Raw genomic sequence first — 17,155 nt, 5'->3', positions numbered from 1 at the left:
TTCAGTCACTGCCTTTGAACTGTTGCCTTGGCAACTTTGGCACACAGGGTTATTTCGACCTCTCGGTTGCTGCTGTAACTAAAACCACAGCCTTTTGCTGCTGACCTTCAAATGCTTACTAAAGTTGGGAAAGCGTGCTTTGCCAAAGAACCCCTGCAGATATGAAAGAGGGCAACATCAGACCCAGAATTTAATCTAAAAAAAAAAAATCAATATTCCTCATCTATTTTTGCAAATGCCCAATTCACACTTAGCAACAGTGCAATGTACCATTACTGAGCATTTAATTAATAAAATTTACTAACAGCATTCTCATCTCAGAGAATCAAATCATGCCAGTGTCACGGAACTGCGCACAAGGTCTCCTTTGCCGTTGTTCTTTGGAGCCATAGCAATTTTGGATGCTGTGAGATAAATGCCTTGTTGTAAAGTGCTACACAGTCCACATTACGTGACTCAAGGGATAACAGCAGATTAAGACCAAGCAAAAACCCTCAAGGCTAAAAAAAAAAGTGCCAAAATCTGCAGTTCTTCTTATGGCCACTTGAATTAGTCCCCATAGACTCTAATGTTAAAATGCCTAACTAGTAGCATTAAAAATATGTTTAAAAATATATAAAAATATGATAGTGGAGTTAGGGGTGTGTCTGTTTTGACTGACAGCTGTCCTGACACAGGCAGCTGAATCTTGTCTGCCAGCCCTCTCCTCTGCAAAGTTGAGTCACTGAACTAGATCTCTCCACTGTGTTTGTACTATTGGCATTTTTAATCGAACTATATTATATGGGTTACTGTGTGGAACAACCCATCCAAGTTTGTCCATCTATTCTGCTGAGTGAAATTCTAGTATTTTCTTTGTACACTGTAACGACACTGTTTGCCAAACAGTATTGTTATTGTTAATTTTATAAGTCAGCATTTCATCCAACTACACTGATTAAATTCTGGCTTAAAAATAAAACAGCATGGTAGAAGCCAAATCACTAACACAAGGCATGAAAATGCAGAGTCCAAAACCTGTGGGAGACTTCACGCTGGCTGCATCCATTTTTTATCCCATCTACCATTAAGCTGCAAGTTTGTCATTGAAGAGGAGGTTCATGTCCTCTTTGAAACCTCGTGTGTGGTCTTATTTTCCTTCCCTCGCTATTGAGGTTTAGGCACAAATATGACTTGGTTCGGTTGAGGAAAAGAATGCGGTTTGGGTTAAAACAGTTCAACAAAGATTTGGAGTGACAGCCCCGTCTTACTATTGCATAACTCGGATGCTTCGTGCCAAGGTGCCAAAGGACACCATGTATATCTGTGAGATGCCACTGACTCTGATAAAATGTCAGTATTTGACACCCTTGGATTGCAAATGAGCTTGTACACATTTTTTTTAATGCAACTATGCAATGAGTCTGTCACGTGAAGGTTTTGCATGTACAGCAGATACCGGCTGGGAGCATCAATCTTTGTTCACATCAAGCATTAGAAACATGGTATGAAAAGCAAAACAAAAAACAACAACAAGCGAGATGCATGAAAACACCTTGAGAGGTCTGAGGACAAAAAGCAGACTGCTTGGAGCTGAGAGGTGGTGTTTGTGATCAAAGCATCAGTGAAAAGAGTTCTTCATCTGACCACTAGCGGTAATTAGCCTGAGAATCCACAGTTACATTGTTCATGTACTGAATAAAAATTATAGCTATAAAAAAATACACACTTGATAGTCATGTTCTGTGTTTTACCTCTGCATTGACTCACCTATATACAGTGAGGAGTCTTTTCTGTGGACATGGTCATCAATGTAGGACACTCCTAAGGGCTGAACAGGTGTTGCCCCAATGCCCAGCAGGACCTGGGCTCCGATGAGCAGAAGGTACATCATGTTGGTGTTGGCTCGATTACCGCATTTAAACCCAGAGTCTCTGTTCTCTGACCTGGAGATGTTGGAGCAGACATCCCTGCCATCCTCGGCATGCCACGAGTCACCGGCCTCGTACTCATACTGATGAGTCAGGAACTCTGGCAGGGCTGACAGCAAGGCCCCCAACGCCATGACAATGCCACCGCAGCCAATCAGCCGGGGCCGGTGAGCCTTGGCGCCAAAGTAGCTGACAAAGAGGATGAGGGCCAGGTTGCCGATTTCAAAGCTGCTGGCAATGACACCCACATCTGCACTCTGGAGGTTGAAGCGTCTCTCCAGAGTGGTCAGAACACTTACCTGGCAGAAAAAGACAGAAAAGGGAGAGAGATGAAGGACAAGTGCTACAACTAGCAGCCAATGGTATCACAGCAACTCGTTTAAGGTGATTTTATATACTTGAGTTTAGTTTCTGTGCTATAAATTGCTGCAATTAAAGTTATGGGAGTATAAAGTTTATATATTTTCCATTTTAAATCTGTTTACAATAATACGAGTATTTAGCTTCAGGTGCTATCAGCCATCTGTCACTACCTTAGAGCTCATATCAACCTGTTGATAACACACAAGCTGCAAATGTGCCTATCTCCATCCTCCTGCTATATAGCTGCCAAGACGGTCCCCAAGGCTTAACCTGATACAAACCTGGGAAAAGGGAATATGTGCACATGTGTGGCTCAAGGCAAGAAGCTTCACGTAGCTGTTCTAATTAAATGGACACAAAGATGTGCCAGCTGTGTTCAAGGTGCCTAAGTGTTAAAGTGGCTCCTTGCGTCAAATGTATTGGATCATCTACAAGACTGAAGGTAAACAGCTAGCTAGAAGTTATTTTAGTAATCCTTCATCCACAGCAAAACTAAAGAATAAGCCCAGAGCAGTTCCGAATAAAAAAAGCAAATGAATCATGTTCATTCCCACAACAGAAGTGAGCTCAGGTGAATTATGCATAACGGCTTTTCATTCTGTGCTGTATCGTTTATCCTGTCACACCGAGCTCCACTGCAGAGTCAAAAACTGGATCATATATCTGCTGATGGATCCATGTACCAAGACCTCAGCCTAGTCATGCTGTACTGGTGTTGTCCTTGGAGAAAGCTAGAAAAGAGTCTTCCATAAAAAGTGTACAGTCTGTCTGACTACTAACATGAAAAGATCTGAGTCAAACACTGATGTATTTCAACTGTGGCAAACTAAGTAACACGATCTGCTACCATATGCATCTGATTATTATTCAGATTTGTTTAAATTCACCGAATGCTCAACTTATTAAACAATTCCATTCAATAACATTCCAAGATTTGGATGACAAGGTTGAGACAAGTCTGTTGCTGTACATTTAGCAGCCCACTGTGAATCAATAGAACAGTATTAAATAGTGATAGCAAACTATTTCACAGGACAGGAGAGATGTTGGTTCTGTGCTGCTTTTATTTGCAGATATTTGCTAAAGGTGCATCTTTGGTTTGGGATGTTTAAAAGAGAAAGCTCCACAACAGGCTTCAAGGACAAAAGCTAAACCAAAAAGTTGGCTCTAATGAAACGTTTAAACTCACCATTTTTTTAAATTAACCTTGCTGTTTTGACTAATATCAAAGAAGTGCTTCTAATTATCTGCACCTTTCAGAGTGTGTTTAGCAGACAGGTAAAAAGATCCTGTCTTCCTAAGCTCATTAAAAATATCTTCCATTCCCTTCCTGTTACAAAGTTATTTATGGTATCAAGACTGTGCTGACATTTATCAAGGAATTGGCTTTGATAAAATAAATAAATAAATAAATAAAATAATGCTGATTACAATAGCGTATTTTTTCTTTAAAAAACCCCAAACTGATTTCCAGTAAGTGGCTGAGCCAAAACCAGTGCTGACAGTTATTTTAAATGCTGAGTTCAAGGCTTTGTCATTCATTTCACTCCTGCATTAGCGATGGCTGATGAAATCTTTATTTATTGAGTCATAAACACATTTTTCTCCCGTGCTCGTGCAACATAAACTTGATCTCTTATGTTGACATACATCTAATCATAACAGTGCAGTAACAGCTTATAACTCTGATCAAGCTGTCACAGGAAATGCAGTCTGTTTAATGAGGGGGAGAAAAAAAAGCTGCTGTCTCCTGTGTTGTGGAGATCACGTCATCTCCTAGGCCTATATCCTCCGGTGTCAAAGGCCTCCTGCATTATTGAGACATATGGGTGCAGAGCGTGTAGCAGTATGGACCTCCTGACCAGTGTTTCGTAAGCTGCTCTCTAACAGGCCATCCATATGAGCAAGTAAAATTTTCCATATATCGTAGTCTACTGCCGCTGTGACGCGCTTTGTGACATGCAGATGGCGCATAGGCCTGATGGATAATACGCAGCAAGTCATCAGTCAGTGGCTCCTGGAGGATGTAATTTTAGTAATGTGATCAAAATAATATGGCTATTAAACGCAGCAGCTGAGCACCCGAAGCAGCGCAGCGTTTTTTCACTGTCTGCCCGCGCCGGTCTGAAGGGCGCTGCGTTAACCCCATGTTACCTGAGAAACATGACGTTCCTTCAGACCAACACTGTGTCCCCCAAACTCACCAGATAGGCGCCCACGGTGCCCTGTGCCAACATGAGAGCACATTCCGACACCAGGAATATCTTAATGTTGGAAAAACACGAGGTCTTCTTCTGATTGTCATCTTGCTCCGGGTCGTCGTTGCTGCTCCGCTCTGTGCAGATCTGGTTTTTAACCTGCATCCTTCGGCTCAAGCTCCGGTCAGGTTGGACGGCATGAAACTGAACGGGTCCGGTCCGGCGGAGGGCATCTGGTTATGATGGTGATGACGAGCTGCACTGCAGAAGAAGTGCGAACCTGCTGTCAGGAGCCCGTCCAAGCTTAAATATACAGCGAGAAACCCTGCTGTCCAGTCAGCAGTGCGCACAGTCCGTCAGCGACCTCTCTTCACCGCCTGTCCAGTCAGTGCCTATCGGCTACATCACATTTAAATACGTAACTTACGCTAGTGTTATATATGACGGCTTAAGCGTAGAACTACAGTACGCTCCGCTTCCCCACATCCGGGTTTTGTTTTTTGTTTTTTTTCACTCAAAATTTCCCCAAGCCGACTGGTTCTGGTTTCCCAGTCCGGTTCCGAGACGCAGCTCTGCGTCCCGTAAGCAATGTTATGATGCTCCTCCCATCCATGGACCACAGCGCTCTTACCTCACTGCCAACCCCACCTCTCCCCCCAGTTCCTCCCCTTCTTTTTCGATATACGCATCATCCATTACAGATTGAATCATTTCCACAGAACACTGCATCAGTAAGCTTCGATAAAGCATTCCCGTAACTTCATCGTGGCGTTTTCTCTGCACTTCGCTGCTAATTTCCATCCTTGCGTTGCAGATTAATTCAACAATTCGCATTATATCCCATTCTGAGAAGATCTCTGACTCCTCAACAACTTCTGGTGTGTCGCTGTACAGAGTAGCTGATATTTAGATGTGTCAAGTGAGATTTTAGGTCCTAAGCTGCGTCACTGTGACAAACTATGGATGATAACAAATAAAGAAACGGTGGATGAACAGGACAGTGTTATAATGATGCCCTCTTCAAAAAAGATCCTGGCAGCAAGAAAGTTTATTGTGGGAATATATACACTATATACATATAACCTCACAGGACACTTAATACTCCTATACACACTTGTTGCTGATTAGTAATTACAAATATCTAATCAGCCAATCACATGTCTAGAGGCATGAAGACATGGTCAAGATGACTGCCTGAAATTCGAACCAAGCTTCATAACAGAGAAAAAAAAATTATTTACCTGACTTTAACCATAGCGTGATTGTTAGTGCCAAATTGGCCAGTCTGATTGTTTCAGGAAAAATAGGACTTTCCTGCACAAACCTCTCTACGATTTACAGATTTGAGCCGGAAAAAGAGAAAATATAAAGTTAACAGCAGTTCTATAAAGAAAAAATGCCTTTTTGATGCAAGATGTTAGAGGACAATGCCCAGAACGTTGGACCTTGAAGCAGGTGGCTACAGAGGCAGAATCACACTGGGTGTTCAGGTTCTAGCTTACAAGCTTGTAAGTTTGTTGGCTTACAAGCTAATAACAGGAGCCTGAGCATGCAGTTTTAATCAGAATTGGTCAGGGAATTGGAAAAATTATGTTTTGTCTGGTTCTAATCTATGACAATCTATGACATTTGCATAGTAGAGTAACAGATTTTAAGTAAACAACATGAAAGCAAGGATCCATCCTCCCTTGTATCAGCTTTCAAGGCAGTGGTGGTGTAATGGTATGGGGGATATATTCTTGGCAGACTTTGAGCCCTTTAGTGCCAGCTGAGCTTTTTTAAACACCACAGCCTTTCGGAGTATTGTTGTTGACCATGTTCATGGCTTTATAACCATCTTCTGATGGCTGCTTCCACCCAGATAAGGAACCATGTCACAAAGTGCAAATTGTCTCAATCTGGGTTCTTGAACAATGAGGTCACTGTGCTCAAATGATACCAACCAAGCCAATAGAGCGCCTTTGGGATGTGGTGGAACAGAAGATTCACATCCCAGATGTGCAGCTAACAACTATGCAGCAACTGTATGATGCTATCATGTCAGTGTGGACAAAAAAGTCTCAGGAATGTTTCCAGCACCTTGTTGAATCTATGCCATGAAGAATTCAGACAATTCTTAAGGCAAAAGCGGTAGAAGCAAGGTGTGCCTATCTAAGAGGCTAGAGAGTGTACACCATGATTGTTTGATGATTTAAGCTTTTTTTAGCTTTATTTGACTTTGTTTTATTCACTTTAAGTTTTTTAAGATTGAGAAGGTGGACAGTGTCTTCTTTTTTGGTTTTACAAATTTTCATATCCTGAAGGATGGGACCGTCCCAGACTTTTGTGTCACAATGAGTGCCATTATTGTCAGGGTTCACAATAGGAACAAAAAAAAAATCTACACAGCAGCATATGCTTGTATAATTGTTCTTGTGGGCTCCTGTTCAAAGCTGAAATTATTATAATTAAATAATTTGTGTTGGCATTGCTTAGATCTTGAATAATTTGTGAACCAGCTGTCCATACTAAAACAATTTCTCCTATTCAAATAGCACAGAAGAAATCTTTACATTAACCAAAAAACTATATTATCTGTACCAGAACTGAACCAAGTACAGACACTATCTGAAGCCGTAAAGTTTATTTTGTGAATTTTCATTTGTGTGGGGTAATAGTTTAGCTAATCTTCATCTGCACTGTATAGTGTGTGTTTTCTTCTATATTTGCATAGTATTATTGTTAGGTATGCTGCATCTATTCCTGCCCTGTCATGTGAATTTCCCATCTCTGGGACTAATAAAGGCTATCTTATCATATCCTGTCTTATAACTTTGTACCTCGCACAATCAGAAGAGTAGTTTAAATCCCTGGGTATAGCTTCTTATTGATTTTTTGTGAGAGGTACAGTCACATCTTTCTCCCTTAGTGCTTTTAGGTACAAGATATACTTCTTACATCCAAAAGTTGGGAAAGCCCTGTGTTGTAGGAGCCAAAATATTATAATCAATTTAGAGCAAAAAATAGCTTAAATAATGTAGAACAGCTCAAAATAAAACACAGCAAAGCAAGATTGCACCGTAAGGTAAAAAGAAAAAGTGCAATAAAATAACACAGAATGCAAAAACCTGAATATAGTGCATCCATAAATTTTATTAAATGCTGATCCTGTTCAGGATGAAGCCCATCCAGGTGTATATACACTGGCTATACCCAACTCACCAGCTGTTCGGCTGTTCTCCTCACAAAGGGTTATATATTATCTGCAACCACTGTTTGAATAGACCAAAATATATCTGGTGGTCACAAAAATGTATTATATTGCCATCCTTAACGTAGCTAGCTCAGACACAGTGTATCATGTTCAATCATTTCCATTGAGAACTGAAGCCAGCTACTTTTTTTTCTTTTTCTTCAATGAAAAACCAAACATCATAAAGCACGTTTTACTCTAAATCAAATCAGTGTCTGGCTGCAGGGATTTGACTGATGACTTATTCATTCTGACATTTGTAATGCAGAAGAAATGAAAAGAGACTGGCAGGACACAGCACCACAGAGACAGCTCTAAAAGGTTCTTCTATTATACCTCTAAAATAAAAAAGGAGTGAGTGCCAATGTCACTTACCACGCTCCCCTCAGCTTTTGGCTCGCAATATTCCTCGGACAGTTCGGATGCTCTATCAGGACCAATTCAATAGCATCTGAAGGAGCGCAATCCATCAGGCGAAATGTGGACTCAGCAGGGAGAACATCCATTTCTCATGGAGTCACCCTGAGCACCCGGGGTGATTTAAGATCAACCACAGTGCCTGCTGATGCGGTGCATGACCACTGAAGGCATTATTTCAGGACGCATCTTAATCACAAGGTCCGCTGAAAGAATGATTTTATGCATTTATCCAGTGGCAAACAAACACGTCGCCTGAACAGAGATGTGTTCTCTTGATGCCCTTTGAAGAATCTGGCTTCACTCAGGTATTTTATTTTGGCATTATATCTGTTACATATTTGCCCTTGCTGTTGTTTGGATTCTCAGCGAATATTGAATATTTTTGTAGAGTGGCTCTAAAGAAACATCTACTTGTATTTCAAGAGACTAAGAGAAAAAAATCATTTTGAAGTCATGAAAAAATCTGCACTTGTGTATTTTACTTGCTTTTTAAAGCTAAGACCATACCAAAATTAAAAATAAATAAATAAAATATCACATTGGTGTTGAGCTAAAGCAGTATGAAAGCAATGAAACATTATAACTGTCCTTTATAATACTTGATAAACCTTACATCAGGTTATCTCATGACTATACCAGGGGTGGGCAACTCCAGGTCTCGAGGGCTGGTGTCCTGCAGGTTTTAGATCTCAACCTGGGCCAACACACCTGAATCAAATGATTAGTTCATTACCAAGTGTCTGGAGAACTTCAAGATATGTTGAGGAGGTCATTTAGCCATTTAAATCAGCTGTGTTGGATCAAGGACACATCTAAAACCTGCAGGACACCGGCCCTCGAGGCCTGGAGTTGCTCACCAATGGACTATACAATGCAGAAAGATTTTTAAATAACATCATAAATGTGATATAGTGACTCATAATATCCTTATAATGCATTATAAAAATGACCTCAATGACCATGAAGTACCCTGACCTTTTCATTTCCACAGTGTGTTTGAATAACAGTTACCTTAGTGATCCACTGACTTTGTTTAATTTTTTGGTTTCTGACCAAGTGGCTGCCAAAGGTTCAGCTCTATTTTTTGTTTATAGCTAACGTTTGCACGGTAATACTCTGGAGAGATGACTGCTCCATCGCACACTATGGAAGAGTAACATTCTCCATCACTACAAATAGGACTCATCACCCTACATCCTGAACGTCTGTGACCACTTCAGCCAGAGGGAGGAAGCGTAAATTGATCTACAGATTTTTCCCACAGTCTATAATGATCGAAGAGCTAAAATAACTAGTGGATTTCCTCACACAGTTTGGTTACGATTTTAAATTACATTTTCGTTACTGGCTTTTCATCAGTACTTTTGTGTCCAAAAGTAAACTACCACTACACATTTTACCCATTTCCGTACATGCTTGTAAAAAACCACACATTAGCAAATCCAAGAAGTTTGTCACAAGAAAGCAAAACTGGCTCCTGTCACTGTGTCTCTTGGTGGAAGTGGCTGCAAAGAGGAACACGCGTCTCTCAGCGCGACATCTGAATAACCAGCCCTCGTTTAGCTCCACAATGAAACAGGTGTTCAGATCCTATAGCCCAGTAGGGGTGTGATGTGAGTGGGTGGGAGAAAGTGGGGGGGCTTCATCTGCTGTTTGAAAATATGGGACAGTAAATGTCAGCTGTATAGATAATGGATACAAACTGTGAGCTATTCTCTTAATAATAACACGAGTATTATTGACCATTATAGTTTTTCTTTGTTTTAAGGATCATGGATGAGCTTTGCTGTTGTAACACTTTTTTTTTTTTGGCCCTTTTCCACAGTGAGAGGAACCGTTTGCATATTCGTCCCATCTGTTTTCGTCTTCCTGTGGTATCTCTCATCTCGGCTGCCTGCCTGCCAACCATTTCTGCCATGAAGTGGGGATGTTTCCTACAGGCTTTGCAATGCATATGGAGAGCCCTCTTCTAACACACAATATATAAGCCAAAAACTGCCTCTAGCTCTGCTGAACAGCAATATAATGCTCTTTACAGAAAATTATCTGTAAAACAACAGTTTTGTGCCATTACAGATATAGGTCAAAATAAAATGTCAAGCACCAGAGCTTTGTTTTTATTCTTAACACCATGCACTTTGTGGGATTACTCAGTGTTTGATGGCAAAATAGGCGAGTTAAATTGGATTTACTGTATTATTTACTTTTTTCTACTTCCTGATGTACTGAAATACCCAAAATGAAGCAGACATTCTCTGTTATTAATTATTACAAAAATTATATCAAATATCGAATTGCACGGTCTGTCATTGCCGTCATATTTTAGTCTGTCGAGAAGTGTGTTCAATATAAAAGTCAGTGAGTTCAGATTTTATAGCGTTCTGTAGTGCCATCTAGAGGCCATTACAGTTAATGTCAGTGGAAATTTGATCCAATTCTCTGACGTGATCAGTGCATGACACCATGTCTTGTATGAGTAAGCTATTGGACTAGAGTACTATAAGTTCTCAACACAACAGGATAACAGCATAGATCCTACTATTAGGAATGTAACTTTCACCCAGAGACTAGGATTTCTATGTTATGATACTTTCTGCTTCTACTCCACAATATTTGTTATGCAAATATTGTAATTAGTACTCATTAAATTTATTTTAACACTTTAGCTACTTATTATTTTTCAGATAAATTGCATTATTATGGATCAAGTCACCCATCAGGTAAGTATTGTATATCATCAGTATATATGAACAACTGCAAAATGTATATGATATACACAAATAATATTCATGATGGCAACCAATTAAGTAGCATAATGTATATTATTCTGAAAGCGTCATTCTATGAGTATATTTACTTTAGGTACTTTGATTTTACAATTTGTACATGCACTATAGTGCATGTACAAATTGTAAAATCTGTATATATGTAATCTGTATATTGTAAAATCTATATATATTATAGCCTAATATAATATATAATATATACAGATTTTTACATAAGTAAAAAAAATGTTTAAACAGATTTTTTCCCCACCTTGCAAAATGATAACACATCATGTTTAAAGTCCTGTGCAGCACCAGTTTTAACATAAATTTGTAATAGGACAACTTGAAATGCGCCTGTCTCCAGGCCAACTCAGGTTTGCGTCAAATGTTTGTCCAAATTCGCAGCAGGCAACTGCAAGTGACAAATAAAAGGGCTTCATCAAATGTTTGTGGAGTCCAGGTCACGTGATGGAGAACTTCATCACGTGTCTTTGTGATCCAGTGCAATTACAGTAGCAACAATGAAGAAGAGACCCTCTTAATTTTAAACCATTAATCTGGGCTCTCTTCTGAGGTGCCATCAATCAGCTGGTTAATCTAATGAACTACTTCCTCAGTAAATAGTAATAGTAAATAGAAATCCTGCAGGAAATATACATTCCTGTGCTAGAAAGCATTCATACTAGGGTTTTAATTTTTTTTAAAAAATTTTTTAAAAAATTTTTTGTTTTCTTCTTAGCTGTGTGTATTTAATTTCACAGACTTTTATACTAGACACAATCCTTCAGGGATTTGTGTCTCCCTGTAGGATCTTTTGTCTGTGTAAACCACTATACTATTTATTATAGAAAATAATCAATGTAAATAAAAACCCTTAAATAAATAGGTATGTCCAAATTTGTGATTATTCCTGAAAATGCCAGAAATTTACTCAAACCATGGTGCACCAGTAAACCATCAAATGTAACCAAACTATGGTGCAAACGGCAAATTAAAGGTTGTAGTTAATAAAATTATCGATTGCTGCTTTGCTCAGGTCCTCAGTACTGTGGATGCTTTTATACGGTCACTGCATGTAGAGAGAATAGAGCCATCAGTAATGCTAGGACTAGTGTTAGTAATTGCATTACTAATGCAATTACTAACACTAGTCCTTGTTTTGCTCGACGTGTATGTGTTTGTGGACCTAATGCCACTAGATGGCAGCAGTTCCTAACAAGCTGTCCGTGGAATCCCTGCTGAACCTGCCTTCAGCTGTCGTTTGTTGCCATTTATATGCACTCCATACATTTTTTTTCTCTCCTGTCTGTTGTTATCTGTCTCTGTAATGGCACGATGCCCCCACCGAGATCATTAAACTTTAATTTCGTTTTGTCATTTCCTGGTCTAGAGATCACAGGAGGCCATAGCTTCTAAGGTAGATTTAGGACTGGGGGGAAGGAAATTATAAACTCATCCCTTTCATCCTTTAGCATATATATTTTACTGGATTATATTGCAATACTATGTTATATAGACATACTGTTTAGAATATCGCCACAGGAAAGTTTACATCATTATTATAATGTGGCATCACTTAAGGGAGTCATATTCAAAACATCCCTGGATTGCCCTGTGGCTCTATCCTAACATTGCACTATTATGTATCTACTGCCTCGTCTATCAAAGGAGATACTGAAATCATATTTTTTAATATCAAACACCGATGATGGGAAACATCTGGTTTCAAGTCTGGGAAAGAGTTGTTGTTCTGAAGAAGGTGATTTCCAGGAATTGTTCTGATGTCATAAAGGCTATAAAGCTTTCTGTAAACGGGCAGAAGGAGAAGTCCGGCTTCCCACACTGTATAATACGTGTGTGTTTAATAAATCACTTTTTGGACACCCCCTAGGACTCTGTCTGCGCTTATTTTTCCTTCCAAATCAAAAAGAACCTTACACTAACAACTTTAAATATTAAGAGACATCAAAATACAAAATTGCAGAAAAATTGACATTTCTAAACATTAAAGACAAAGCAATAAAGAACCGGAAAAAATTAAAGACATAAAATATGAAGGAATTCAAAACCCCTGGAATACTAATCAAAATTATAGATCATAAAATAAACAAAGGCAGAAGCAAAAGAATACATGAAGATAAAATAGCAAATATTTTTCCTATAGTTCCTATCCTAAATGACTAAACTTAATAATAATTATTATTTAAAAAGATGCTTAATAATCCAAAAGACAAAACTGAGAGTCCAGTCTGTCCTGAATAGCTCACGTGTGTCAGGCAATTGATTTAATTGCTGTGGTGTAATGGGCAGCAGCTCTCCTCTCCCTAGTGATGGCAGGTTTTACCAAACAAAATTACGTCATGGCTCTTATAAAACATATTTAGCAATCTTTTGAGGTGTCAGCAGGAGTTATGTTGTTATCTTGTTTCCAGCATTTTTCCTAAAACTTTGCCGTTGTGTCAATAAATGAAAGTGGCTTTCTTTCTTCCCATCCTTCAAAAAGGAGGAGATCAGGGATATTTCCCAAAATTCCAAATAAGTGCTTGAAGTTGTCTTAACTAAACAGAAACATTAAAGATTCTCTTAAAGACAAAATCATGTCAAACAGATCATTTAGGTAATGTTCATTTTCAAGAAGCTCATATTGTGTACATATTGTGTAAAAGCCTCCTTGTTTCTTTTTTTGGTTGGGGTTTTGTTTTTAGTTCAAGTGAGCAATCTTAAATATTATATGTGTATTTATCATATTTAAAAGAAGAAAACATTTTCTACTTTCTGAAATACTGCAATCATTTTGTTGTTGTCGTGCAGCAAAGTACTCCAAGTGAGTAATTGATCTGAATTTTTACATCAGGTGTTCGAGCAGACAAACACAATCCTCATGGGAAATTGACCACGAGTGAAGCACTGAAGTCATACTGTGTCCCTTTTTTGTCTGGATTCAGGTGTGTGCTAAGACAGGATCTGGATAAACAAAAAAATCAATCTGGTGCTAAGGAGAGACCTTTATCATGTTTATTGTTATTGGTTAATTAGACCTGACAAACAATAACACGAAAACCCTTACTGGAAATAAATCGATTTTCCCTTTTATTCTGCTTCAGGTCACCTCACATCTGGTGATGCACATTCACTTTATTGATAATATCAATAACATTGCCACTAAAGCTGGAAAAATAAACATGCCTCTCTTAACCTGTTATTTTTAGTGTACTTACTGCTTATATTCAGTGTAACAGTTTAACTGGTTTAAACAGGGAAAGTCTAAACTGAAGCCACTGAACAACATCATCAGATAATATGGAAATGATTTCTTTATATGCACCAGCATGATCTCCAAATTCAAGTTGGGGTTTTTTTCTGAAGTACTAAGATTTCTGCAAGTATGCAAAAAACACACTGATTCAGCTAAGCTGCACTAAAGAATATTATATGTATATCCCTTCCTACACTTCTGTGATGCATCAGCATCTAAAGCACACTACCAGCCTTTGAATTTCTTTTGTGCATTCACAAGTAAATGCTAAGAAAAACTCACTAAAACTGTTCAGTGATTTCAGCCCACATTTTTAGTGGCTCCCAGGATACAGACTGGTCACCAGTTAAGGAAGGTCGCTATATTTGCTATTGTTATTTTACAGATGGGTTTTGTACAAACGTTTAGATTCTAGTACAATGTGTCAACGGACCAGAGAGCACGTGATCAACACTGCTTGGAGTGTATATTGTAACCAAATGGGTCAAAATATTTATTATTAAAGTGTCTTGCACTTTAATAATGAATGTTCTTGCAACATTCATCCTGAGTTGCAAGATGTAATAATCATTTAATTTCATTTAATTTCTCAAATAAAATGATTAATTGAGTCAGATGTGTTATGGAGACAATTTAGGCTACTTGTACTTTGATATATTGCACACTTGATCTGACCAGAGACTTTATATAAAACATGAATTTAGCTTTGAGTTATGTAACTTGTAGCCAGTGGAAAATGGCGCTCAGACAAGTCCAGTTGTCAAGCGCCCATAGTGTATGCCATGCGTAATCTATGGCCTCAGCATTCAAATTCATGGTGTGTTTTCTGGTCAGGATCATTAGGGATCATTAGACCAAATGAAAACATTATGATATTTATTTTGTACATTATGACACCCATTGGATTCAAAAAGAGCGATAATGTAGGGACCATTTAAAATAGAGGTCACATTGTAGTTGACAAGACACCATATGAGGGTACAGCGTTCCCCAGTTTCTCAGAGCATCTGGTTTTAAAGCAGCAAAATGTTCACCTCAACATGTCAACAAAATAGTGAACTTAACATTGTTCACTATGCTTAGCTTTTATGCACAGTCTTTTAACCAGGATCACGCAATTTGGCATTAATGGATATTGTCAAGTTTCTTATGTTATCTGTAGACAGAAGAGCTATGGAAACATTTGTGTCGTTTACCACAGTCACATACAATATGTGATTTGGAAAATTCACAAAGTATAAACAACCGTAGGGATGTATGTGTTTAGTGAGTTAACATCATTCATCTGGACGTCTGGTGGCTAAGGGGAAAGCTGGAAGGTTACCTCAGAAGGTGTCCACCAGGAGGTTATCAGCAGGATCATTTAAGTGTCAACCACTTCCAGAGTAGGTTAAGACAAACGTCGTAAAGGCTTGAGTTACTAAACAAGCCACTATTGCTGATGTGCTGAGCAATGTAAAGAAACAGGTCAGATTAAAAGAGAAAAACAACACTTTATCTGGTCCTTGTGTTGAGAGGAGGATGAAGTCCAGACAAGTTGTGGCCTTTCGGAGGTAAGATGAGCAGGAACATTAAAGGATAAAAGACACTTCAAGGAAATTTAAATTCTCAAATTACCAAATAAAGAAGCCGAAGAAGCCGAAGAAGAGCTGAAATAAAGTCATATACTGCTAAAATATTCATAATTGGTTTAATTATTTATATTTACTATAAAGAGAAAAAATACGCAAATGCGTTAAAATGCGGAACTGATGTTAATTATGGGGGATCTGAGTGTTTCCAGGTTAAATTTGCTGCAGCTTTCAAAGTACAGTCAACTTCCTGACAGCATCAGCATATTTGAAAAGATCACTAATGTTTAGCACCTTAAAATGACAAAACCATTTACCAATGATCGCAGCTCCCTGAATGTGGAAAATGAGGGCTGAGTGTCTAGTTAATGACCCTCAGCTGTCTCTGACACAGAAATTGCATTAGGCTGTATGACAAAGTGGTTGAACACCAGCTAGAATGCAGAGTTTTTAATGCATCAAATCTGTCATTAAATGAAACTAACCTTTAAAAAGAAATGAGTTCAAAAAGTCATCTTCCCTTTTTGGATAAAAACACAGAACATTTGCTGACATATCAAATTAGATTTTGCAGACTGTGATTTCAAAGTGGCTAATAGATAACTGAGGCTCATGTTTCTTTTCAGAGAGATTTCTGAGGGTCCATCTATTAAAGACTGAAAGTATTAAAGCGTCAGGCTCCGTGACATGGAATGTGGTTGCCTTTTAGTTTGTTTTGGACAAAAATGCATGAGACTGAAGTAAATTTCAAACACCAGCTCATTGACATTTGTTCACATAAATTAAAACTGAAGCAAAAATAGAATCCCAACACCAGATATTTACATATTGTAACTTTTTTTGTATATTTGTCACACATGTTTCAGTTCAAATAATTTTTAATATCTAATATAACTTAAGTAAATAGAAAATGCAGTTTTTAAATGATGATTTTATTTATTAAGGGAAAAAGCTATCCAAACCTGCCTCTATTAGTCTGGAAAGTGTTATAAAGCCATTTCTAAGACTTCTGGACTCCAACAAGTAATAGTGAGAAGTATTATACACAAATGAGATCATTTGTAACACAGGTGTACCTTGTTAGAACTGGCAGAAATAACAAAATTACCCCAAGAGTGCACTGACAACTGATCCACAATGAGAAAAAAAAACCCCCAGAACAACAGCTAAAGAGCTCACTTAAGATCAGCAATCATGATTAAACAATGGGAAATGGACTGGGCAAAAATGGCATCCATGCGGGATTTCCAAGGAGAAAAAGACCAAAAAGAAAGGAAAGGCTCATCTCACATATGTGCTGCTGGTGGTGTGATGGTCTGGGGTTGCTATGCTGTGAACAAGTATAAGTTTTCTTTCCATGCAGGTTGTATGGCCAGGCTGGTTTGTCTGTGGAGGCCTCAAGTTGTCTCAAGAACCTGGCTGATTGTTGTGTAATAT

The 17,155-nt window shown here is 38.5% G+C and overlaps 1 protein-coding gene and 1 long non-coding RNA gene across 2 annotated transcripts in view; one reads left to right on the top strand and one right to left on the bottom strand.

Annotated features, from left to right (window-relative positions):
• LOC146526135 (solute carrier organic anion transporter family member 3A1-like) overlaps window positions 1-5,099 on the bottom strand; it is a 29,064-nt gene extending 23,965 nt beyond the window's left edge. The window contains exons 1-2 of the mRNA XM_085162535.1: window positions 4,478-5,099; window positions 1,750-2,209 (exon numbers count right to left, since the gene is read on the bottom strand). Of these exons, the coding sequence (XP_085018661.1) occupies window positions 1,750-2,209; window positions 4,478-4,636 (619 nt within the window). The 5' untranslated portion in view covers window positions 4,637-5,099. The remainder of the gene's footprint in view (window positions 1-1,749; window positions 2,210-4,477) is intronic.
• The window catches only part of LOC146526129 (uncharacterized), a 188,479-nt gene that overhangs the window by 29,315 nt on the left and 142,009 nt on the right, over window positions 1-17,155 (top strand). The window lies entirely within an intron of this gene.

This window comes from Neolamprologus multifasciatus, chromosome 1 (genome assembly GCF_963576455.1).
Source record: "Neolamprologus multifasciatus chromosome 1, fNeoMul1.2, whole genome shotgun sequence".
NCBI classification, from domain to species: domain Eukaryota; kingdom Metazoa; phylum Chordata; class Actinopteri; order Cichliformes; family Cichlidae; genus Neolamprologus; species Neolamprologus multifasciatus.
Note: the sequence above shows the minus strand (reverse complement) of the source record. Positions and strands in the feature narration are given on the sequence as shown.